The 26,261-nt window shown below is 48.2% G+C and overlaps 1 protein-coding gene across 11 annotated transcripts in view; it reads left to right on the top strand.

Moving 5' to 3' along the window:
- SGIP1 (SH3GL interacting endocytic adaptor 1) overlaps positions 1-26,261 on the top strand; it is a 174,077-nt gene that overhangs the window by 110,777 nt on the left and 37,039 nt on the right. For 4 of the 11 annotated variants that reach the window (XM_063939157.1, XM_063939151.1, XM_063939152.1 and 1 more), the window contains 3 exons: positions 5,148-5,272; positions 6,865-6,991; positions 18,502-18,561. In XM_063939157.1, the coding sequence (XP_063795227.1) occupies positions 5,148-5,272; positions 6,865-6,991; positions 18,502-18,561 (312 nt within the window). Of the gene's footprint in view, positions 1-5,147; positions 5,273-6,864; positions 6,992-16,207; positions 16,265-18,501; positions 18,562-26,261 lie in introns of all 11 variants that reach the window. The other 7 variants (XM_063939158.1, XM_063939153.1, XM_063939150.1 and 4 more) reach the window with 3 other exon arrangements.

Here is a 26,261-nt window from a genome sequence, read left to right as displayed (position 1 = left end):
CTCTTCACAGCTCCGCTGGAAGGAAACTCCCCAGGCTCTCCCCTGCAGTATCCTGGTACACAAAGGGTGAAAAGAGAGGGGGGGGCACATAAATTTAGGCGCAAAAATTGTATATACAGCAGCTACTGGGTAAACACTGAGTTGTAGTGTAATCCCTGGGTTATATAGCGCTGGGGTGTGTGCTGGCATACTCTCTCTCTGTCTCTCCAAAGGGCCTTGTGGGGGAACTGTCCTCAAATAGAGCATCCCCTGTGTGTGTGGTGTGTCGGTACGCGTGTGTCGACATGTCTGAGGTAAAAGGCTCCTCTAAGGAGGTGATAGAGCGGATATGTGTGTGAGAGGATGTCTCCGTCGACAACGCCGACACCTGTTTGGATATGTGTAAGTGCTAAGGTGAATTTATTGCACAAATGGTTAGGGAACAGACAGGAAATCTACCCATGTCTGTCCCTATGTCACAGAGACCTTCAGAGTCTCACAATGCTCACTATCCAAAATAACAAACACTGGTATCGACATGGAGTTTAACTCCACTGTCGACTACGATAATGCAAAGTTACAGCCAAGATGGCTATAAGGTATTCAATATATGATTATTGAAATAAAAGATGATTTGCATATCACTGATGACTCATCTGTCCCTGACACGAGAGTACACATGTTTAAGGGGAAGAATGCTGAGGTAAATTTCCCTCCTCATGAGGAAAAAGAGCGGGAATCTCCAGACAAGAGACGGCAGCTTCCCACAAGAGAATTCTCAGGCTGTATCCTTTCCCCACTAGGGCCAGGATGTGTTGAGAATCTTCCCCTAGGGTGTCCTGTTTGCACAGACGGTAGCACTTGCTATTCTCAGGGATCCTGCAGATAGCGTGCACATTCTAGTATACTACCCAGACCGGCGATTGTGTCGGCATGGGTTTATAGCGCTGTGGCAGCGTGGACAGGTACCTTATCAGCAGAGATTGAGACCCTAGTAAATATATTAAAGATGCTGTCTTAAGTGATAGATATATAGTTATAAAGCATGCCCAAAGAGACATGAGTATACTGTGTCCTAGAGTCAAAGCTATGTCGATCTCTGCTTGACGTGTCCTGTAGAATATGCATTGGACAGATGATGCCGACTTAAGAGGCATATGGAAGGCTGAGGATTGTGTGGAGAAGGGTTCTCGGGCCTGGTCTCCACAGCTATAGCTGGTAATTCTGCTAGTTTGCCTTATATTCCTGCACAGCCTAAGAAAGCACGACATTATTAAATGCAGCCTTTCGAATAAAGAAACAAGAAAGTCTGAGGTGCGTCCTTTCTTGTCAGAGCCGGGATCAACACAGCTAGTTCCCACGAACAGAAGTCCTCCACGGCCCCTACAAAAATCCACCTATGCCGCTGGGGCTCCACAGGCGGAGCTAGGCCCGGTGGGGACACGACTTCGTAAGTTCAGCCACAAGTGGGTTCACTCCCTGTTAGGTCCCTGGGCAATAGATATTGTGTCTCAGGGATACAAGCTGGACTGTGAGAAGATGCCCCCTCACCGACGGCCCTGCGGGCTTCCCCCCAAGAGAGGGAGCCAGTGTTAACTGCAATTCACAAATTGTATCTTTAACAGGTGGTGGTCAAGGGTCCCCTCCTTCAACTAGAGGGTATTATTATTCGACCATGTTGTAATCCCGAAACCAGACAGTTCGGTCAGACCCATATTGAATTAAAAATCCCTGAACATATACCTGAGAAGGTTCAAGTTCAAGATGGAATCGCTAAGAGCGGTCAGGGCAAGCCTAAAAAGAGGGAGACTTTATCGTGAATCGGGTCATAAGGGATGCATACCTTCATGTCCCCATTTATCCACCTCATTAGGCGTACCTCAGAATTGCGGTACGGGATTGTCATAACCAAGGTAATGGCGGATATGATTGTGCTCCTGCAGAAGCAAGGTGTCACTATTATCACGTACTTGGACGATCTCCTCATACAATCTAGATCAAGAGAGCAGTTGCTGAACAGCGTATCACTTTCTCTGGAAGTGTAATGGCAACACGGCTGGATTCTATATATTCCAAAGTCGCAGTTGGTTCCTACAGCTCATCTGCCTCTCCTAGGCACGATCCTAGACACAGACCAGAAAAGGGTTTATCTCCCGATAGAGAGAGCTCAGGAGCTCATGACACTGGTCAGGAATCTATTAAAACCAAAACAGGTGTCAGTGCATCACTGCACTTGAGTCCTGGGAAGGATGGTGGCATCATACGAGGCCATCCCCTTAGGCAGGTTCCATGCGAGGACCTTCCAATGGGACTTAATGGACAAGTGGTCCGGATCACCTCTTCAGATGCATGGGTTAATCACCCTATCCCCCAGGGCCAGGGTGTCTCTCCTGTGGTGGCTGCAGAGTGCTCACCTTCTCGAGGGCCGCAGATTCGGCATTCAGGACTGGATCCTGGTGACCACGGATGCAAGCCTCCGAGGGTGGGGGGCAGTTACACAGGGAAGAAATTTCCAAGGTCTGTGGTCAAGTCAACAGACTTGCCTTCACATCAATATCCTGGAACTAAGGGCCATATACAACGCCCTAAGTCAAGCGGAGATCCTGCTTCGCGACCAACCGGTTCTGATCCAGTCAGACCGCAGGGGTTCATGTAAACCGCCAAGGCGGCACAAGGAGCAGGATGGTGAGGGTGGAAGCCACCAGATTTCTTCGCTGGGCGGAGAATCAAGTAAGCGCACTGTCAGCAGTGTTCATTCCGGGAGTGGACAACTGGGAAGCAGACTTCCTCAGCAGGCACGACCTCCACCCGGGAAAGTGGGGACTTCATCAGGAAGTCTTCATGCAGTTTGCAAATTGATGGGAACTGCCTCAGGTGGACTAGATGGCGTCCCACCTCAATAAAAAGCTAAAAAAGGTTTTACGCCGGGTCAAGGGACCCTCAGGTGATAGCTGTGGTCGCACTAGTAACACCGTGGGTGTTCCATTCGGTCTATGTATTCCCTTCTCTTCCTCTCATACCCAAGGGCTGAGAATTGTAATAAAAGGAGGAGTGAGAACAATATTCTTTGCTCCGAATTGGCCAAGAAGGACTCTGTACCCGTAGCTGCAAGAAATGCTCTGAGGACTCAGGGCTTCTGCCTCTCAGACAGGACATGTTGCAACAGGGGCCCTGTCTGTTCCAAGACTTACCGCGGATGCATTTGACGGCATGGCGGTTGAACGCCAGATCATAGCGGAAAAGGGCATTCCGGATGCAGTTATTCCTACGCTGATAAAGGCTAGGAAAGACGTGACAGCAAGACTTTTTCACTGTATATAGCGAAAATAGGTTGCTTGGTGTGAGGCCGGGAAGGCCCTACAGAGGAATTCCAGCGGGGTCGATTCCTGCACTTCCTACAGTCAGGAGTGACTATGGGCCTAAAATTAGGATCCATAAAGGTCAAGATTTCGGCCCTATCCATTTTCTCTCAAAAAGAACTGGCTTCACTGCCTGAAGTTCAGACGTTGTTCCGGGGGTGCTGCATATTCAGCCTCCTTTTGTGCCACCGGTGGCACCTTGGGATCTTAACGTTGTGTTGGATTTCCTGAAATCCCACTGGTTTGAGCCACTTAAGACCGTGGAGCTAAAATATCTCACGTGGAAAGTGGTCATGCTATTGGCCTTAGCTTCGGCTAGGCGTGTGTCAGATTTGGCGGTTTTGTCATGTAAAAGCCCTTATCTGATCTTCCAAATGGACAGGGCAGAATTGAGGACTCGTCCCCAATTTCTCCCTAGGGTGGTATCATCGTTTCATTTGAACCAGCCTATTGTGGTGCCTGCGGCTACTAGGGACTTGGAGGATTCCAAGTTGCTGGACGTAGTCCGGGCTTTGAAAATTTATGTTTCCAGAACGGCGGGAGTCAGAAAGTCTGACTCGCTGTTTATTCTGTATGCCGCCAACAAGGTTGGCGCTCCTGCTTCGAAGCAGACTATTGCTCGCTGGATCTATAGCACGATTCAGCTGGTTCACTCTGCGGCTGGATTGCCGCATCCAAAATCAGTGAAAGCCCATTCCACAAGGAAGGTGGGCTCTTCTTGGGCGGCTGCCCGAGGGGTCTCGGCTTTACAGCTTTGCCGAGCTGCTACTTGGTCGGGGTCAAACAAGTTTGCTAAGTTCTACAAGTTTGATACCCTGGCTGAGGAGGACCTTGAGTTTGCTCCTGCGGTGCTGCAGAGTCATCCGCACTCTCCCGCCCGTTTGGGAGCTTTGGTATAATCCCCATGGTCCTTACGGAGTTCCCAGCATCCACTAGGACGTCAGAGAAAATAAGAATTTACTCACCGGTAATTCTATTTCTCGTAGTCCGTAGTGGATGCTGGGCGCCCGTCCCAAGTGCGAACTCTCTGCAATACATGTATGTAGTTATTGCTTAACTAAAGGGTTATTGTTATGAGCCATCTGTTAAATGAGGCTCAGTTGTTGTTCATACTGTTAACTGGGTATGGTTATCACAAGTTGTACGGTGTGATTGGTGTGGCTGGTATGAGTCTTACCCTGGATTCCAAATCCTTTCCTTGTTGTGTCAGCTCTTCCGGGCACAGTATCCTAACTGAGGTCTGGAGGAGGGGCATAGAGGGAGGAGCCAGTGCACACCAGATGGTACCTAATCTTTCTTTTAGAGTGCCCAGTCTCCTGCGGAGCCCGTCTATTCCCCATGGTCCTTACGGAGTTCCCAGCATCCACTACGGACTACGAGAAATAGAATTACCAGTGAGTAAATTCTTATTTTCTTAATGAATTATGACGGTAATAGTCTTAGTATTTTAATTACAACCTATGAAACCCATAGTTGAAACATATTATTGTTCTAATATCATATGGACTCTTTGTGCTTATGAAGTTTTCTCATCTTTATTAATATAAGAATCTATGAGCATTTGATTACGCTGCGCATAGGTTAACGTTACCTAACTGTGACCTATGCGGAGCTTAAGCAAATGCTCATAGATTCTTATATTAATAATGAGCAGAAAACGTCATAAGCACAAACAGTCCATATGATAGTAAAACAATAATATGTTTCATACTAACAATAGGTTACTGTAAGGCCGGGACCAGCGAGTGTCTGCCTCCCACTGAAGGGTTTTTATTTGTTGTCTAAAAGGATTCTCCTTACCACTTTAAGGAACATCATCACCTGCTCGCCCAGCGACCCCTCTTGCCGCCTGCAGTACAACCCCACCCCCACCTCCTCCTCGTCCACCGTCGCGGCCCAAGCTACCTCCTGGAAAGCCAACAGTAACTGATGTGGTGAGTATTTGCTACACATTTATTTAAAGTAGAGGTATAAGTGACCTATGGCACCGCAAGACTTAGGCGACCTGCGGCACTGCTGAAGTTATGCGGCACCGCAGGTGTTAGGCAGCCTGTGGCACCGCAGGAGCTAGGCGGCCTGTGGCACCGCAGGAGCTAGGCGGCCTGTGGCACCGCAGGAGCTAGGCGGCCTGTGGCACCGCAGGTGTTAGGCGTCCTGTGGCACCGCAGGTGTTAGGCGTCCTGTGGCACCGCAGGTGTTAGGCGTCCTGTGGCACCGCAGGTGTTAGGCGTCCTGCGGCACGGCAGGTGTTAGGCGTCCTGTGGCACCGCAGGTGTTAGGCGTCCTGTGGCACCGCAGGTGTTAGGCGTCCTGTGGCACCGCAGGTGTTAGGCGTCCTGTGGCACCGCAGGTGTTAGGCGTCCACTGGCACTGCAGGTGTTAGGCGTCCTGCGGCACTGCAGGTGTTAGGCGTCCTCTGGCATTGCAGGTGTTTGGTGTCCTCCGGCACCGCAGGTGTTAGGCGTCCTGCGGCACGGCAGGTGTTAGGCGTCCTGCGGCACGGCAGGTGTTAGGCGTCCTGCGGCACGGCAGGTGTTAGGCGTCCTGCGGCACGGCAGGTGTTAGGCGTCCTGCGGCACGGCAGGTGTTAGGCGTCCTGCGGCACGGCAGGTGTTAGGCGTCCTGCGGCACGGCAGGTGTTAGGCGTCCTGCGGCACGGCAGGTGTTTGGTGTCCTCTGGCATTGCAGGATTGCAGGTGTTTGGTGTCCTCTGGCATTGCAGGTGTTAGGCGGCACTGCAGGTGTTAGGCGTCCTGCGGCACTGCAGGTGTTTGGTGTCCTGCGGCACTGCAGGTGTTTGGTGTCCTGCGGCACTGCAGGTGTTTGGTGTCCTGCGGCACTGCAGGTGTTTGGTGTCCTCTGGCATTGCAGGTGTTTGGTGTCCTCTGGCATTGCAGGTGTTTGGTGTCCTCTGGCATTGCAGGTTTTAGGCGTCCTGCGGCACTGCAGGTGTTAGGCGTCCTCTGGCATTGCAGGTGTTTGGTGTCCTCTGGCATTGCAGGTGTTAGGCGTCCTGCGGCACCGCAGGTGTTAGGCGTCCTGCGGCACCGCAGGTTTTAGGCGTCCTGCGGCACCGCAGGTTTTAGGCGTCCTGCGGCACCGCAGGTTTTAGGCGTCCTGCGGCACCGCAGGTGTTAGGCGTCCTGCGGCACCGCAGGTGTTAGGCGTCCTGTGGCACTGTACTAGCTAGTCGTCCTGTGGCACTGCACTAGCTAGGCGTCATGTGGCACCGCAGGTGTTAGGCGTCCTGTGGCACTGCACTAGCTAGGCGTCCTGTGGCTCTGCAGGTGTTAGGCGTCCTGCGGCACTGCACTAGCTAGGCGGCCTGCGGCACTGCAGGTGTTAGGTGACATGAGGCGCTGCTGGAGTTATTAAGGTGTACTGCATATTACCCAAGATGGACTTTGCACCTAAACCGGTGTTATTGCCTTGTTGTTATATCTATCTGTAATGCCAGCCTGGGAATGTTATTACTGTGTAATGTACTGTATAGTAATGCTTTCTTCTAACCAACTGTCTCCAACAGTCCCGGCCATTCAGCCCCCCCGTCCACTCGTCCAGCCCGCCTCCCATCGCCCCTCTAGCCCGCGCTGAGAGCACCTCATCCATTTCCTCAGCGACCTCCCTGAGTGCGGCCACCACACCGACAGTTGGTAAACGCTTTTCTTTTTCTCCTGTTGTCCATGTGGTTGTGTGCTCGTGTCTGTCTCATGCTGGACAGGAAGTGTCTCATTACATACAGTACTCATGCCTTTGTGGTAAACCAAAACATGAGCCTACATTGGCAAACGTTAGCAGCATGGTAAAATAACAAAACCGAAAGTACCATAAAAGAGTGAATTTCTACCTTTACACAGGTAAACGCTGTTCTCACCAGCGGGTGCTAGACATGTTAGACATGACCCATTGTAAATGACTTGTTCGCTGTTTGTGCTGCCCACTGTGCCCGTACGTACACCATACAGCGGGGGTATCGGAGCTCCCTCGTTAGTCCTCATTATGGATAGAGCGCAGAATATTCGCACACTGCATGGCTCGTACCTGTAGTGGGGAATACGCTTGGCATATCTTTGTAGTAACCATTTAATCCAGTTGATGCCGCTTTCTTGTTTTAACCCTTTTGTTTGCTGCTTTTCGTTGTACATTTTGGGAAAACCCTGACTGCATCTTTTATATGTATATTCCTTCGCATTGTACTGTGTGGCGCTTTCGTAATGCGCTTTGGCTTTGCCCTGCATGTCCGCCTGATTCCTGAGCCTACGGCGGTCGCTATATTTATTACTTTCATTTACATTCACTCATTCTGCAATTCATGCTCCGCTCTCCGTGTGTCCGTAGTGTGACGCTTTCTCCTACAGATGGAAGTGAACAGAGAATATTGGTGGTTATTCCGAGTTGATCGCTCGCTAGCAGTTTCTAGCAGTCGTGCAAACGCTATGCCGCCTCCCACTGGGAGTGTATTTTAGCTTAACAGAAGTGCGAACGAAAGGTTCGGAGAGCGGCTACAAAGTTTTTTTGTGCAGTTTCAGAGTAGCTCAAAACCTACTCAGCGCTTGCGATCACTTCAGGCTATTCAGTTCCGGATTTGACGTCACAAACCCGCCCAGCATTCGGCCAGCCACGCCTGCGTTTTTCCTGGCACGCCTGTGTTTTTCCGAACACTCCCTGAAAACGGTCAGTTGCCACCCAGAAACGCCCTCTTCATGTCAATCACTCTGCAGCAGCCAGTACGACTGAAATGCTTCGCTAGACCCTGTGCAGAACTACATCGTTCGTTGTGCTCGTACGACGCGCGTGCACAGAACAGCCATTTTTTAGCCTGATCGCTGCGCTGCGAACATCTGCAGCTAGCGATCAACTTGGAATGACCACCATTGTAACCTTCAGGGATTGTTGTAGGGGGGTGGGGGGGATTGGGATCTTGCCCTTCTTTCTCTTGTCTGAGTCCTACCATAGACCTGATCTTCATGTGAGCATAACTGTCTCCTAATAAGTAAAAGGAAAACGCTATGATGCGTGTCAGAGCAATCTTTGTGTCCTTTGGGTAAGGTTTTCCTAACAGTACAGTAGAAGGTCAAGACTAAGACTTTCCGTATCATGAGGCAAGGTGAGAATCTTAGGGACAGGGATCTAGTGGCAACGTGACTGCCAGGAACGTCTTACAACTTGCCCCAGTAGATTTGCCCTAGTCTTGCGTCAGTGCGCACCACAGAAGTGACTTGTTCGCCACACTCAATGCTTCCTCTGCCATGCGTCATGCTCCAGTGAGGAAGCATATGGTGTCGTGGAGATACTGAGATGAGACCTAGAACCACACGGACAGGAAGGGGATGTATATCAGTTGAGGATAGGAAGGCAAGACCGGGGTATGTAGGCTGGGTCTTAGGCGATGTATGGACCAAGTCTAACCTGTGGCCTAAGTTCTCAACACGCGTTCTGTAAAAGCTATTGAACTATAGGAAATACATTTTCATCTGTGATTAATATTTCAACCTAGAGGGGGGATTTATCAATAATAACCAATCTAGCTTCTAACTGGGGGCAATTCAGGTGCAATTGCATCGGAGACCAGATTTTGGTACTTTGCACAGGACCCGTTCTGCGTGTAACGGTCCTGCGGCATAGGACGTAGGCCGGCATCAGACTGTCATTGATTGACAGTCTGATGGCGTTTTGGGGACGGGGAGGTGGCGGCAACGGGCTCCGTTCGGAAAAATGGAGGCATGTCGCTGCCGTTTAGGGGGTGGGATAAGGCCAGGGATCTCTGTTGTAGGATGGAGATATCCTGGCCTCTGCAACCAGCGGCCTGCGCGTCACCATGGGTGCCGCAAGCTGCCCGATTGGTGCATTGATCAAATGCTGCGTCCTAGTGCAGCAGGAGGCGTCTGCATGTACCTGATTGACCCCCAATGTCATTTTACAGACTATAGAAGAACTAAGGATCAAATAGGGTAAGCTTAAAAAAGGGTCAGACTAGGTGCCATCACATTCTACGTTTCTATATTTCTAATGTCAGAAGTTGATTGGTTGGTGCTTTGTCTCCACTTTATCTCTCTTCAAGATTTGAAAAATCTCCTCCCTAACTTTTCTATTACACATAGATGTAAGTTTAGCAGAGATGTTGTTTAATAACAGGATGTAACATGAATAACCAGGCAGTAATCTGTTACAGTGACCAAGCAAGACAGTCTCCTCTGGTCTGCTGCTAGATCCCCCGGTCCCCAGGCATAGTATTAAATACAGATCCCTCTGATGGGGACCAGTGTGTGGATCAATACTCAGTCTGCACAATGCAGACCTCAATTCTGGTGGCTACCTCATTGCTCGTATACTAGACCCCAAACGTGGTGACTAGTATACAAAACAGATCTATGATTGCAGTGCGAGTTTACAGAGCCAAAGCCCTGTTCTGCTCATTAATATGCACTGCAGATCTGTATTCAGATGACCAGTATACAATAGACCCCGCAATATTGGAGGTTACCATGGATTCCACTGTAGTTTTAGTCCCCGCGGCCCGTTGTGCCCTCATTACTAGGGGTATTTTTGAAACTCAAAAACCTGCATAATAATGTTGCTGCTAAAGTGAATGCATGCTGATTTGAAGTAGGTGACTAGTTCAACTTTCTTGCTATTCCTCTGTTCCCAGAATAGAATTGAATAGATTGAATAGAAAAATTTAATTGAATAGAAAAATAACTTGTTGGTTGTTCATGGCTGCTGTCATATTTTTAGGAAAGTCTGTCCCACATCCCAGTCTCAGCTTTATTAGAAAAACGTTGCATCTGATTCTCACATTGCCGTTGTTTGAACTGTCCCTGGAAAGAATGACCTGTCTGTTATCAGACTTTCCTCTGAACATATACAGTGTGATATTACATGCATTGGGAGAGACCGATCATGGCAGATCCCGGACTGACGTCCCATCAGTAGGTTCTTGCAACACTTAGCTTAATATAATCGCTTACACAATTATTGTTTTTTTTTTTATTTAAAACTGGATACTTACCTCCCATTCTGACCTGGAGGTTAACTGCTAATTATAATTTCTCTATCGTCCTAGTGGATGCTGGGGTTCCTGAAAGGACCATGGGGAATAGCGGCTCCGCAGGAGACAGGGCACAAAAAGTAAAGCTTTACGATCAGGTGGTGTGTACTGGCTCCTCCCCCTATGACCCTCCTCCAAGCCTCAGTTAGATTTTTGTGCCCGGCCGAGAAGGGTGCAATCTAGGTGGCTCTCCTAAAGAGCTGCTTAGAAAAGTTTAGCTTAGGTTTTTTATTTTACAGTGAGTCCTGCTGGCAACAGGATCACTGCAACGAGGGACTTAGGGGAGAAGAAGTGAACTCACCTGCGTGCAGGATGGATTGGCTTCTTTGGCTACTGGACATTAGCTCCAGAGGGACGATCACAGGTACAGCCTGGATGGTCACCGGAGCCTCGCCGCCGGCCCCCTTGCAGATGCTGAAACGAGAAGAAGGTCCAGAATCGGCGGCAGAAGACTCCTCAGTCTTCTTAAGGTAGCGCACAGCACTGCAGCTGTGCGCCATTTCCTCTCAGCACACTTCACACGGCAGTCACTGAGGGTGCAGGGCGCTGGGAGGGGGGCGCCCTGGGAGGCAATGTAAACCTATTTTTTGGCAAAAAAATACCTCACATATAGCCTCCGGGGGCTATATGGAGATATTTAACCCCTGCCAGAATCCGTTAAAGAGCGGGAGACGAGCCCGCCGAAAAAGGGGCGGGGCCTATCTCCTCAGCACACAGCGCCATTTTCCTCACACAGCTCCGCTGGTCAGGAAGGCTCCCAGGCTCTCCCCTGCACTGCACTACAGAAACAGGATAAAACAAGAGAGGGGGGGCAAAATTGTGGCAAAAATATATATATTAAAGCAGCTATACAGGGAGCACTTATTATAAGGCTGTCCCTGTCATATATAGCGCTTTTGGTGTGTGCTGGCAAACTCTCCCTCTGTCTCCCCAAAGGGCTAGTGGGGTCCTGTCTTCTTTAAGAGCATTCCCTGTGTGTCTGCTGTGTGTCGGTACGTGTGTGTCGACATGTATGAGGACGATATTGGTGTGGAGGCGGAGCAATTGCCAAATATGGGGATGTCACCCCCTAGGGAGTCGACACCAGAATGGATGGCTTTATTTATGGAATTACTGGATAGTGTCAACACGCTAAAGCAGTCGTTTGACGACATGAGACGGCCGGACAATCAATTAGCACCTGTCCAGGCGCCTCAAACACCGTCAGGGGCTGTAAAACGCCCGTTACCTCAGTCGGTCGACACGGACCCAGACACAGGCACTGATTCCAGTGGCGACGGTGACGAATCAACCGTATTTTCCAGTAGGGCCACACGTTATATGATTTTGGCAATGAAGGAGGCGTTACATATTGCTGATACTACAGGTACCACAAAACAGGGTATTATGTGGGGTGTGAAAAAACTACCTATAGTTTTTCCTGAATCAGATGAATTAAATGAGGTGTGTGATGAAGCGTGGGTTGCCCCCGATAAAAAACTGATAATTTCAAAGAAGTTATTGGCTTTATACCCTTTCCCGCCAGAGGTTAGGGCGCGCTGGGAAACACCTCCTAGGGTGGACAAGGCGCTCACACGCTTATCAAAACAAGTGGCGTTACCCTCTCCTGAGACGGCCGCACTTAAAGATCCAGCAGATAGGAGGATGGAAAATATCCAAAAAAGTATATACACACATACAGGTGTTATACTACGACCAGCTATAGCGACAGCCTGGATGTGCAGTGCTGGGGTAGCTTGGTCAGAGTCCCTGATTGAAAATATTGATACCCTGGATAGGGACAATGTTTTACTGTCTTTAGAGCAAATAAAGGATGCATTTCTTTATATGCGTGATGCACAGAGGGATATTTGCACACTGGCATCACGGGTAAGTGCTATGTCCATTTCGGCCAGAAGAAGTTTATGGACGCGACAGTGGTCAGGTGATGCGGACTCAAAACGGCATATGGAAGTTTTGCCGTATAAAGGGGAGGAGTTATTTGGTGTTGGTCTATCGGATTTGGTGGCCACGGCTACAGCCGGGAAATCCACCTTTTTACCTCAAGTCACTCCCCAACAGAAAAAGACACCGACTTTTCAACCGCAGCCCTTTCGTTCCTTTAAAAACAAGAGAGCAAAGGGATATTCATATCTGCCACGAGGCAGAGGAAGGGGGAAGAGACTGCAACAGGCAGCTCCTTCCCAGGAACAGAAGCCCTCCCCCGCTTCTACAAAAGCCTCAGCATGACGCTGGGGCTTCCCAAGCGGACTCGGGGGCGGTGGGCGGTCGTCTCAAGAATTTCAGCGCGCAGTGGGCTCACTCGCAGGTAGATCCCTGGATCCTGCAGATAATATCTCAGGGGTACAGGTTGGAACTAGAGACGGATCCACCTCGCCGTTTCCTGAAGTCTGCTTTACCAACGTCCCCCTCCGACAGGGTGACGGTCTTGGAAGCCATTCACAAGCTGTACTCTCAGCAGGTGATTGTCAAGGTACCTCTTTTACAACAAGGAAAGGGGTATTATTCCACTCTATTTGTGGTACCGAAGCCGGATGGCTCGGTAAGACCTATTCTAAATCTGAAATCCTTGAACCTGTACATAAAAAAGTTCAAGTTCAAGATGGAGTCACTCAGAGCAGTGATAGCGAACCTGGAAGAAGGGGACTTTATGGTATCCTTGGACATCAAGGATGCGTATCTCCACGTTCCAATTTACCCCTCACACCAGGGGTACCTCAGGTTCGTCGTACAGAACTGTCACTATCAGTTTCAGACGCTGCCGTTTGGATTGTCCACGGCACCTCGGGTCTTTACCAAGGTAATGGCCGAGATGATGATTCTTCTTCGAAGAAAAGGCGTATTAATTATCCCATACTTGGACGATCTCCTAATAAGGGCAAGGTCCAGAGAACAGCTAGAGATGGGATTAGCACTGTCTCAAGAAGTGCTAAAGCAGCACGGGTGGATTCTGAATATTCCAAAATCCCAGTTAATTCCGACAACACGTCTGCTGTTCCTAGGGATGATTCTGGACACGGTTCAGAAAAAGGTTTTTCTCCCGGAGGAAAAAGCCAAGGAGTTATCCGAACTTGTCAGGAACCTCCTAAAACCAGGAAAGGTGTCTGTACATCAATGCACAAGAGTCCTGGGAAAAATGGTGGCTTCTTACGAAGCAATTCCATTCGGCAGATTCCACGCAAGAATTTTCCAGAGGGATCTGCTGGACAAATGGTCAGGGTCGCATCTTCAGATGCACCAGCGGATAACCCTGTCTCCAAGGACAAGGGTATCTCTTCTGTGGTGGTTGCAGAGTGCTCATCTATTGGAGGGCCGCAGATTCGGCATACAGGATTGGATCCTGGTGACCACGGACGCCAGCCTGAGAGGCTGGGGAGCAGTCACACAAGGAAGAAACTTCCAGGGCGTGTGGTCGAGCCTGGAAACGTCTCTTCACATAAACATTCTGGAACTAAGAGCAATCTACAATGCTCTAAGCCAGGCAGAACCTCTGCTTCAAGGAAAACCGGTGTTGATCCAGTCGGACAACATCACGGCAGTCGCCCATGTAAACAGACAGGGCGGCACAAGAAGCAGGAGTGCAATGGCAGAAGCTGCAAGGATTCTTCGCTGGGCAGAGAATCATGTGATAGCACTGTCAGCAGTGTTCATCCCGGGAGTGGACAACTGGGAAGCAGACTTCCTCAGCAGACACGACCTTCACCCGGGAGAGTGGGGACTTCATCCAGAAGTTTTCCACATGCTTGTAACCCGTTGGGAAAGACCAATGGTGGACATGATGGCGTCTCGCCTCAACAAAAAACTGGACAGGTATTGCGCTAGGTCAAGAGACCCGCAGGCAATAGCTGTGGACGCGCTGGTAACGCCTTGGGTGTACCAGTCGGTGTATGTGTTTCCTCCTCTGCCTCTCATACCAAAAGTATTGAGAATTATACGGCAAAGAGGCGTAAGAACGATACTAGTGGTTCCGGATTGGCCAAGAAGGACTTGGTACCCGGAACTTCAAGAGATGATCACGGAGGATCCGTGGCCTCTACCTCTGAGAAGGGACTTGCTTCAGCAGGGTCCCTGTCTGTTTCAAGACTTACCGCGGCTGCGTTTGACGGCATGGCGGTTGAACGCCGGATCCTAAAGGAAAAAGGCATGCCGGAAGAAGTCATTCCTACCTTGATTAAAGCAAGGAAGGAAGTAACCGCACAACATTATCACCGCATTTGGTGAAAATATGTTGCGTGGTGCGAGGATCGGAGTGCTCCGACGGAGGAATTTCAACTGGGTCGATTCCTACATTTCCTGCAATCAGGATTGTCTATGGGTCTCAAATTGGGATCTATTAAGGTTAAAATTTCGGCCCTGTCGATTTTCTTCCAGAAAGAATTGGCTTCAGTTCCTGAAGTCCAGACCTTTGTTAAGGGAGTACTGCATATACAGCCCCCTGTGGTGCCTCCAGTGGCACCGTGGGATCTCAATGTTGTTTTGGACTTTCTCAAATCTCATTGGTTTGAACCACTAAAAAAGGTGGATTTGAAATATCTCACATGGAAAGTGACCATGTTACTAGCCCTGGCTTCGGCCAGGAGAGTGTCAGAACTGGCAGCTTTATCTTACAAAAGCCCATATCTGATTTTCCATTCGGACAGGGCAGAACTGCGGACTCGTCCACATTTTCTCCCTAAGGTGGTGTCAGCATTTCATCTGAACCAGCCTATTGTAGTGCCTGCGGCTACAAGCGACTTGGAGGACTCCAAGTTGTTGGACGTTGTCAGAGCTTTAAAAATATACATTTCAAGGACAGCTGGAGTCAGGAAATCTGACTCACTGTTTATACTATATGCTCCCAACAAGTTGGGCGCTCCTGCGTCTAAGCAGACTATTGCTCGCTGGATTTGTAGTACGATTCAGCTTGCACATTCTGTGGCAGGCCTGCCACAGCCAAAATCGGTAAAAGCCCACTCCACAAGGAAGGTGGGTTCTTCTTGGGCGGCTGCCCGAGGGGTCTCGGCATTACAACTCTGCCGAGCGGCTACGTGGTCGGGGGAGAACACGTTTGTAAAATTCTACAAATTTGATACCCTGGCTAAGGAGGACCTGGAGTTCTCTCATTCGGTGCTGCAGAGTCATCCGCACTCTCCCGCCCGTTTGGGAGCTTTGGTATAATCCCCATGGTCCTTTCAGGAACCCCAGCATCCACTAGGACGATAGAGAAAATAAGAATTTACTGACCGATAATTCTATTTCTCGGAGTCCGTAGTGGATGCTGGGCGCCCATCCCAAGTGCGGATTATCTGCAATAATTGTACATAGTTATTGTTACCTAAATCGGGTTATTGTTGTAGGGAGCCATCTTTCAGAGGCTCCTCTGTTATCATACTGTTAACTGGGTTTAGATCACAGGTTGTACGGTGTGATTGGTGTGGCTGGTATGAGTCTTACCCGGGATTCATAAATCCTTCCTTATTGTGTACGCTCGTCCGGGCACAGTATCCTAACTGAGGCTTGGAGGAGGGTCATAGGGGGAGGAGCCAGTACACACCACCTGATCGTAAAGCTTTACTTTTTGTGCCCTGTCTCCTGCGGAGCCGCTATTCCCCATGGTCCTTTCAGGAACCCCAGCATCCACTACGGACTCCGAGAAATAGAATTATCGGTAAGTAAATTCTTATTATAACATGGTAGCATATATACAAAGAGCTTAAAGCTGCTGCCACCATCATTCTCTGTGCTTACTTGGGTATTCATGCTGCGGGTTTTTTTTGCATGGCTTGGCTTTTATGTGCTGTTTTTTTGTTTATCCCTTATTCTTTTGATCATGATTTCTCAGAAGGTGACGCATTTGCTGACAAACGGCCATCGTTTGACAGGCGCGAGGCACCGGCAGGTACTGTACTAGAGCGAGGTGTTAGAATGTGTGCAGTGTTCTGTGCTACAGGCAGGAAATAGGCAAGGCTTTTACATGTAGTGCAAGGTAGGGGGGAAGACGTAAGACATGGACAGAGTTTTTTTTTTTTTTTACTTCCGGCCCCATGGTCCACACTTTCATATCTCTCTGAGTTTATACCGGCTTACTATCAAAATCACCTTTGGTAATTGGATATTACTACTGTATGCACAGTGGGATGAGCTTCCTGTTAATTGGGAGAGAGAACTGGGCAGTCTCTTAAAGGATTACGCTATCTAAAATGTCTTTTGGTATAAAAGAGCCGCCATGAATCCCCGCGGTTCTAGAGGACTCGCCCACATCAGCGCAATAGTGCTTATAGTCCAGGCAATGAGAACCTACCTATCAAACAGTGGGGCAGGTGTATTAACCTGGAGAAGGCATAAGGAAGTGATAAACCAGTGATAAAGGCACCAGCCAATCGGATCCTAACTGTTAATTTACATATTGGAGCTGATTGGCTGGTGCCTTTATCACCTTGCACATAACACTGGTTTATCACTTCCTTATGCCTTCTCCAGGTTAATTCATCTGCCCCACTGGCCGTAATGTTCCTGGTATGGCACCCCCAACAGTTCTATTAGTTATTGGCCAGGGGGGATGTTAGATTAAAAGGAAACTACAGTTTAGGTTGCGTTACTGTCCGAGGCAGAGATTGAGTGTGAGTATGAGTGAGGAAGTGGACCGGTCAGGTAGATATTGACAAAGGAGACCCAACAGGAAGGAAGGACTAAAGAAAATAAGTGTTAAAAGAAAAGGGTAAATAAAAGTCAGAGAGGATACAAATTAGAATACTGAGGTTCCGTTTTACTCTACAGTGGCCGTTCATTGCCCCGAGTATTACTTGTCTCATAGGTGGAGATTCTAATATCTGCTTTATTTAGCTGGGGTCACCTTCCATGTGCAAAGCATTAACGCCTCGCCCCCTGTACCCAACTAACAGGCTTCCGGGCACATTGCATGACAGTTTCTGCGTTGCTTCACAACGACACAGTCTATTGTAGTCACCTACGCACAGTGGATGTTGCCATGTTGTGCCTCATGCCTCGTTGTGGACACTGGTTCATAGTGAATCCATATGATCAGTATTGGTCCAGTCCACAATATGGCTGCTTCCAGTGTTCACTATTAGGTTTGTACACATAGAGGTAAAGGAATATATTACAGAAATCTGCGCAATAGTTCAGTCATACAACCGTATACATTAGTTCGGTAGAACTCCCCTGCAAAATATAACAAGACTATTCTGAGAGATTTATTTTTATTATCATTTTAAATATTCTGACGTTCTTCTATCCAGTTGACCAATAGGGAGCAAGTATTCTAGTCTATTGCATCACCCATTGATGCTCTCTAATAAACAGAGAAAAATTATGTTCTCTGTCAAAAAAAAAAGACAGAATTTTTTTATTTATTGAATGTCAATGGAAACACTTATTTCAGCGTAAAATTCCACTTTATAAATATCTTTTTAAAGATACAGAATTACAACTATTTGACATATTTCAGGATTTACTGACATTAAAATGTTACAATCTTGCATGCTTATTTGAAGTAACTGTTCTCAATGACGCAAAGCAGGATAATGGTAATGTTTTCAGGAGTCTGCAAAAGGCACTGCTGGTTGCAGTACCTGTCACAGCCTGTAGAGGTGCTAAACAGCTCTGCTGGTTGCAGTACCTGTCACAGCCTGTAGAGGTGCTAAATAGCTCTGCTGGTTGCAGTACCCGTCACAGCCTGTGGTGATGCTAAATGGCTCTGCTAGTTGCAGTACCGGTCACAGCCTGTGGAGGTGCTAAACAGCTCTGCTGGTTGCAGTACCTATCACAGCCTGTGGTGGTGCTATATCTTTTTTTGGAAACATTAAAACTCCCTATATATGACCATAGCTTGACATCAATATATTCACTGACAATGTAGCGCTATATGAGCAAATTACATTTTAATTAGTGTAACTTTTAAGTGTTGTCTCACCCAGTAACTGAGAGTATTTCTGTCACTCAACAGCGTTTAAGATATAAGGAACAAGGGCTGTTTTTCCTCCAGACATGTAGCAGACATGGCTTGCAGTACCATATCCCAACCCATTACTGTAGTGTTATCCTGCTCTGACTCTGTGTCCTTCTCTCTCCTCTCCCAAAACCTTCCCCATCCCGCTTCCAATCCTGTCCACACAGAGAATGAACAGCCTTCCCTCATTTGGTTTGACAGAGGAAAGTTTTATTTGACTTTTGAAGGTAAGTAGTGCATAGCATACCAACCAGCCTGCCCCCCCTCCACCCCACCTACCTGCCCCGTAGTTCCGCCTGCATAGGGTAGATGCTATATATCATTAACCCGTGTCACTGCTGGGATTATAATGGCTTTGTGGTCACAGCACAGGGATTTGGCTACTTACTGGGGTCGAAGGTCACACTGTTGCCCAACACCCTCCTCCCCCTTCATACAGCATCCAGGCCGCATGTCTGATTGGTCGTCACTCGGCTCCATTTTGTATGCTATGGCTCCTGCAAAGGAGGCATCCATTTTGTGGTCTAGACCAATATTCAGCCATTTTGTGCCTCATGCCTCAACTGGTACCTTGCTGCATTCTTATGACTATTGGTTAAGTCCAGAAAATTACAGATTCCACTGTAAGTAGGTAATGGGTATAGTTTAATTTTGAGTCTTACAGTATTGCTGGCTGACTAAGTTTTCAGCCTGTCAGTGCACAGTGAAAGATTTATACCACAGAGGTGTGAGGCACTTTGTGCCTCATGTCTCGTGATTTAACTAGTCTTAGGGAAACTATTACACGAACAGCTTATTTTTCTTGCACCAATACACTCTTCAGTGCGTTACAGTTGGGACTAAACAGTAGTATTCACTCACACAAAGAGCCTATTAATATAGGATTTGTTGTATCCTTTATATTGGTCATTAAGTGCCTCACTGATGACAGCGGCTTCAGTTGTAGTGATTGGCTCTATTCTTACATTAATTGCACAAAATGGCTGCCGCAATGATAGCTATGCATCCATGGTCACAAGACATAATAAGTAGCTGGAGTGGAATGTACTTTTATTGGTTATCACAGAAGCAGCACGATCCCAAATGACCTGTGAGCATCCTGGCATTTATCCACTAGACGCATTGTATACTAAGAATTCCGTGTGACAGCTTCCACTCACCTGAATGCATTACGGGCCATCTAGCCCCTTTCACTGGAAAAGCATGCTGGGAAATTACCTCAGATTCCAACTTTCCTTTCCAGCTGGGAAGCTGTAGGGGTGGGAAAAAAAGAAAGAAGGGTACAGGGAATTCTGATTGGGTTTGGCAGTGTCAGAGCCCCGGAGTCATCACAACTTGGTGCTCTGGTTGTTGCACAAAACCTGCTTAGATGATATAACTAACAGCAAGGAAGTTGGGGGATCAGCTGTATTGAATCTCCTCTTTGTCATCACAATGAAACTTCTTCTTTTTATATTAATACATATAACATATTTGTACCTATTGGAAAAACTGCTTTATGCTGAATCATGTGCTGTGCTACGTGTTACATGGCTGCTGCATGTGCTGTATAGCGAGCGTTGCTAACACATCGGCTGCACCTAGGTTACTCAAACTGTCACTTCATTGAGTGAAAAGGAGAATACAGTATTCTCACTGCAAGTTCATCTTTGATGTATATACATCTGTTCTGGGAGATTGGGGTAATTGGGTGCTTGGCAAGAGATTTGTGCCTAAAGTGCTTCCAGATCTTTCCGATAAATTGTTCAATGTGCTTTTTTTCTTTCTTTCTGGAAAACATTTGTATTTGGCCCGACCTCTTGCTCAGGAAGTATATAGGTGGTCATTCCGAGTTGTTCGCTCGCTAGCAGTTTTTAGCAGCCGTGCAAACGCTATGCTGCCGCACACTGGGAGTGTATTTTAGCTTAGCAGAAGTGCGAACGAAAGGATCGCAGAGCGGCTACAAAGTTTTTTTTTTTGTGCAGTTTTATAGAAGCTCAAAACCTACTCAGTGCTTGCGATCACTTCAGACTGTTCAGTTCCTGTTTTGATGTCACAAACACGCCCTGCGTTCACCCAGCCACGCCTGCGTTTTTCCTGCCACGCCTGCGTTTTTTCGAACACTCCCTGAAAACAGTCAGTTGACACCCAGAAACGCCCACTTCATGTCAATCACTCTGCGGCCAGCAGTGCGACTGAAATGCATCGCTAGACCCTGTGCAAAACTACATCGGTCGTTGTGCCCGTACGTCGCGTGTGCGCATTACACCGCATGCGCAGAGTTGCCGTTTTTTTTGCCTGATCTCTGCACTGCGAACAAATGCAGCTAGCGATCAACTCTGAATGACCCCCATAGTACGAAGGACAGTTGACTCCCGGCAATCCAGGGCATATCTGTTTACGTCAGGATCCATTTGCCTGGTTCCAGGGGCCTGTGAAAACATGCGCAGGTTCTGTTATTTTTCCAGACGAGCGAGATGATCAGTGTATTGCTCCACGGATGTATGTGACCTTGTGATGAATGGAAGCTGATTCTAGAGCAATCTTCCAGCTGTTGTTGAGCTACACATCCCAGCATGCCCTGTCACAGTTTTAGCATGCCCTGATAGGGCATGCTGGGATGTGTAGTCCCACAGCAACTGGGGGGGTTCTTATTGCCCACCCTTGTTCTCAAGCATTAAGGCTCATTCACAGTTATGTTATATTCCTGTATAGAGTCTCTTGCGCACAGGAATCTTTAACGCAATTCAAATGGCGCATATTTGCTGCAGCGATCATGACATGTAAAACTCGGATCTGCAGGTACCCGGCATCTGCAATATGCGCCGCAAACCTTTAATTTCTGTTTGGGTGCCGTAAAGGTTGGCATAGAAACGGTATAAAAAAAAGTGAGGACAAGGAAAGATTTGCAGGATAATCTATTCTCATCCCAAGCGCAATGAACCACTCACTGAGATTATAGCATGTGTTATAAATTGGAAATTCGCAGAACTGTTTATCATTTATTTGGGCTTTCCTCAGGTATGTAACCATACATTTTGCATTAAGAACAGAAGACTAAATACATTTTGGGTAATTCTGCTGCCTACTCCTATAAATTACAGAGTCCCCTCTCTTCTTATATAATGTGTGAGAGCTCCCTTAGCACGAGGAAGTATTGGCACTGAATATAAACCCCTAATAGGTACATAAACCAATATATAACCTATGCATATGTTATCTGCCCCACTAGTAAGTATGAGCCTGACTAATTTGCGACCTGTGTATAGGATTTAGATAGAAGGCGTATGAGGTGGTTTCAAAAAAGTATATTTGTATTACTGAATATATGCAGAAATACACATCATATACTATAAAAAAGAACTTTTAGCAATAAATGCATAAATACATACTCACATAAAAATCCATATAAAATGCTTATCTTGTGAGTGGTTTATAGATGTAATACCAAAAAGCTGAACACCTTAAAACCAATAGCTGTATATGTATAAAGAGCAGACCTTGTATAGAAGTACAAATAGCTGTATTCTCGTACGGTGGGCCCTACTGCCTGGGGGCCCGCCCCCACCTCTAGGGATCAGGTTCCAGACTGTGCTGTTACTAATCTAGTACATTATCATGCATGCACTACAGTATTTACTGTATAAATTTATCTAGGAGGCCATCCTATGCAAAATGGTTAGGCAAACCAATGTGGCGGCGGGGCACACCACCTCGAGAGAGAGTGGCCACACCCCTAAACATGGACCTCTACCACTGTATTCCCCCGGTGGGCCCTACATGCCCCAGTCCGACTCTGCACACACTTATGCTGTAAATTTACGGGGACCGAGCTCTGCAAAGCTCAGCATGGTAGATGGGTACTGCGGTCTGCAGCGTTAGTTTGTGTAACACAGGAGTTATCTCTTGATACGTCTTCTAGTCAGGCTGTGATAAATAGGCTACATATTTAACTTATGTGGAGACAGTTTGAGTTTTGGGGAAAATTAGGCTATTAAATAGACTTCTAATAGTTACGCTTAACCAGAGTTCACACCATGCAAAGTCAGGTATAATCTGTATCACTGAACGGCTTGTGGAATCTTCCTACATTAATGGATTATAAACAAATTCACAACTGTCAGTGGATGGAAGCGCTACATTCCTGAAAGTCCGTCTGATTCTGTGTGTGTAGACCTATATATGTGTCCCCTGTTTACAGATTTTATTTTTCTCTGACGTCCTAAGTGGATGCTGGAACTCCGTAAGGACCATGGGGAATAGCGGCTCCGCAGGAGACTGGGCACAACTAAAGAAAGCTTTAGGACTACCTGATGTGCACTGGCTCCTCCCACTATGACCCTCCTCCAGACCTCAGTTAGAATCTTGTGCCCGGCTGAGCTGGATGCACACTAGGGGCTCTCCTGAGCTCCTAGAAAAGAAAGTATATTTTAGGTTTTTTATTTTCAGTGAGATCTGCTGGCAACAGACTCACTGCTACGAGGGACTAAGGGGAGAAGAAGCGAACCTAACTGACTGGAGATAGTTTGGGCTTCTTAGGCTACTGGACACCATTAGCTCCAGAGGGATCGAACACAGGACCCGACCTCGATCGTTCGGACCCGGAGCCGCGCCGCCGTCCCCCTAACAGAGCCAGAAGCAAGAAGACGGTCCTGGAAATCGGCGGCAGAAGACTTCGGTCTTCACCAAGGTAGCGCACAGCACTGCAGCTGTGCGCCATTGCTCCTCATGCACACCTCACACTCCGGTCACTGACGGGTGCAGGGCGCTAGGGGGGGCGCCCTGAGCAGCAATATTAAACACCTTGGCTGGCAAATCTACACAATATATAGTCATATAGGCTATATATGTGTAAAATACCCCTGCCAGAGATCCATAAAAAAGCGGGAGAAGTCCGCCGAAAAAGGGGCGGGGCTATCTCCCTCAGCACACTGGCGCCATTTTTTCTTCACAGTGCAGCTGGAAGACAGCTCCCCAGGCTCTCCCCTGTAGTTTTCAGGCTCAAAGTTAAAAAGAGAGGGGGGGCACTAAATTTAGGTGCAATATTGTGTATACAAGCAGCTATTGGGAAAAATCACAGTTATAGTGTTAATCCCTGCATTATATAGCGCTCTGGTGTGTGCTGGCATACTCTCTCTCTGTCTCCCCAAAAGACTTTGTGGGGTCCTGTCCTCAGTCAGAGCATTCCCTGTGTGTGTGCGGTGTGTCGGTACGGCTGTGTCGACATGTTTGAGGAGGATACGTGGAGGCGGAGCAGAGGCCGATAAATGTGATGTCGCCCCCTGTGGGGCCGACACCAGAGTGGATGGATAAGTGGAAGGTATTAACCGACAGTGTCTACTCCTTATGTAAAAGGCTGGATGACGTAACAGCTATGGGACAGCCGGCTTCTCAGCCCGCGCCTGCCCAGGCGTCTCAAAGGCCATCAGGGGCTCAAAAACGCCCACTACCTCAGATGGCAGATACAGATGTCGACACGGAGTCTGACTCCAGTGTCGACGAGGTTGAGACATATACACAATCCACTAGGAACATCCGTTGCATGATCTCGGCAATGAAAAATGTGTTACACATTTCTGAAATTAACCCATAGTACCACAAAAAAGGGGTTTTATGTTTGGGGAGAAAAAGCAGCCAGTGTTTTGTTTCCCCATCAGATGAGTGAATGAAGCGTGGGGTCCCCCGATAAGAAACTGGTAATTTCTAAAAAAGTTACTGATGATGTACCTTTTCCCGCCAGAGGATAGGTCACGTGGGGAGATATCCCCTAGGGTGTATAAGGCGCTCGCACGTTTGTCAAAAAAGGTGGCACTGCCGTCTTAGGATACGGCCACTTTGAAGGAGCCTGCTAATAAAAAGCAGGAGGCTATCCTGAAGTCTGTATATATACACTCAGGTACTATACTGAGACCTGCAATTGTCTCAGCATGGATAGTGCTGCTGCAGCGTGGTCTGATACCCTGTCAGATAATATTGATACCCTAGACAGGGATACTATTTTGCTAACCACAGAGCATATTAAAGACGTCGTTTTATATATGAGGGGATGCACAGAGGGATATTTGCCGGCTGGCATCCAAAATTAATGCAATGTCCATTCTGCCAGGAGGGTATTAGGGACCTGGCAGTGGACAGGTGATGCTGACTTTAAAAGGCACATGGAGATTCTGCCTTATGAGGGTGAGGAATTGTTTGAGGATGGTCTCTCGGACCTCGTATCCACAGCAACAGCTGGGAAGAAAATTTTTTTACCTCGGGTTTCCTCACAGCCTAAGAAAGCACCGTATTATCAGGTACAGTCCTTTCGGCTTCAGAAAAGCGAGCGGGTCAAAGGCGCTTCCTTTCTGCACAGAGACAAGGGAAGAGGGAAAAAGCTGCACCAGACAGCCAGTTCCCAGGATCAAATATCTTCCCCCGCTTCATCTGAGTCCACCGCATGACGCTGGGGCTCCACAGGTGGAGCCAGGTGCGGTGGGGGCGCGTCTCGGGAACTTCATCGAACAGTGGGCTCGCTCACAGGTGGATCCCTGGGTTCTGCAAGTAGTATCACAGGGATACAAGCTGGAGTTCGAGGCGACTCCCCCTCGCCGTTACCTCAAATCAGCCGTGCCTGCTGCCCTCGGAGAAAGGGAGGTAGTACTGGCGGCAATTCACAAGCTGTACTTCCAGCAGGTGATAATCAAGGTACCCCTCCTTCAACAAGGCCGGGGTTACTATTCCACAATGTTTGTGGTACCGAAACCAGACGGTTCGGTGAGACCCATTCTAAAATTGAAATCTGTGAACACTTATATACGAAGGTTCAAGTTCAAAATGGAATCGCTCAGGGCGGTTATTGCAAGCCTGGACGAAGGGGATTACATGGTATCACTGGACATCAAGGATGCGTACCTGCATGTCCCCATTTACCCTCCTCACCAGGAGTACCTCAAAATTGTGGTACAGGTCTGTCATTACCAATTCCAGATGTTGCCGTTGGTCTGTCCCCGGCACCGAGGGTATTTACCAAGGTAATGGCCGAAATGATGATACTCCTTCGAAAAAAGGGAGTTATAATTATCCCTTACTTGGACGATCTCCTTATAAAGGCGTGGTCCACGGAGCAGTTGTTGGTCGGAGTAGCACTATCTCGGGAAGTGCTACAACAGCACGGCTGGATTCTGAATATTCCAAAGTCGCAGCTGGTTCCTACGACGCGTCTACTGTTCCTGGGTATGGTTCTGGACACAGAACAGGAAAAAGTGTTTCTCCCGGAGGAGAAGGCCAAGGAGTTGTCATCTCTAGTCAGAGACCTCCTAAAACAAATACAGGTGTCGGTGCATCAATGCACGCGAGTCCTGGGAAAGATGGTAGCTTCTTACGAAGAAAATACATTCGGCAGGTTCCATGCAAGGATCTTCCAGTGGGATCTGTTGGACAAGTGGTCCGGGTCGCATCTTCAGATGCATCGGCTGATAACCCTGTCTCCAAGGGCCAGGGTGTCGCTGTTGTGGTGGCTGCAGAGTGCTCATCTTCTAGAGGGCCGCAGATTCGGCATACAGGACTGGGTCCTGGTGACCACGGATGCCAGCCTTCGAGGCTGGGGGGGGCAGTCACACACGGAAGAAACTTCCAAGGACTATGGTCGAGTCAGGAGACTTCCCTACACATAAATATTCGGGAACTAAGGGCCATTTACAATGCCCTAAGTCAGGCTAGACCCCTGCTTCAACACCAGCCGGTGCTGATCCAGTCAGACAACATCACGGCGGTCGCCCATGTAAACCAACAGGGCGGCACAAGAAGCAGGATGGCGATGGCGGAAGCCACAAGGATTTTCCGATGGGCGGAAAATCATGTGTTAGCACTGTCAGCAGTGTTCATTCCCAGAGTGGACAACTGGGAAACAGACTTTCTCAGCAGGCACGACCTCCACCCGGGAGAGTGGGGACTTCATCCAGAAGTTTTC

The sequence above is a fragment of the Pseudophryne corroboree genome, chromosome 9, assembly GCF_028390025.1.
Source record: "Pseudophryne corroboree isolate aPseCor3 chromosome 9, aPseCor3.hap2, whole genome shotgun sequence".
NCBI lineage: Eukaryota > Metazoa > Chordata > Amphibia > Anura > Myobatrachidae > Pseudophryne > Pseudophryne corroboree.
Note: the sequence above shows the minus strand (reverse complement) of the source record. Positions and strands in the feature narration are given on the sequence as shown.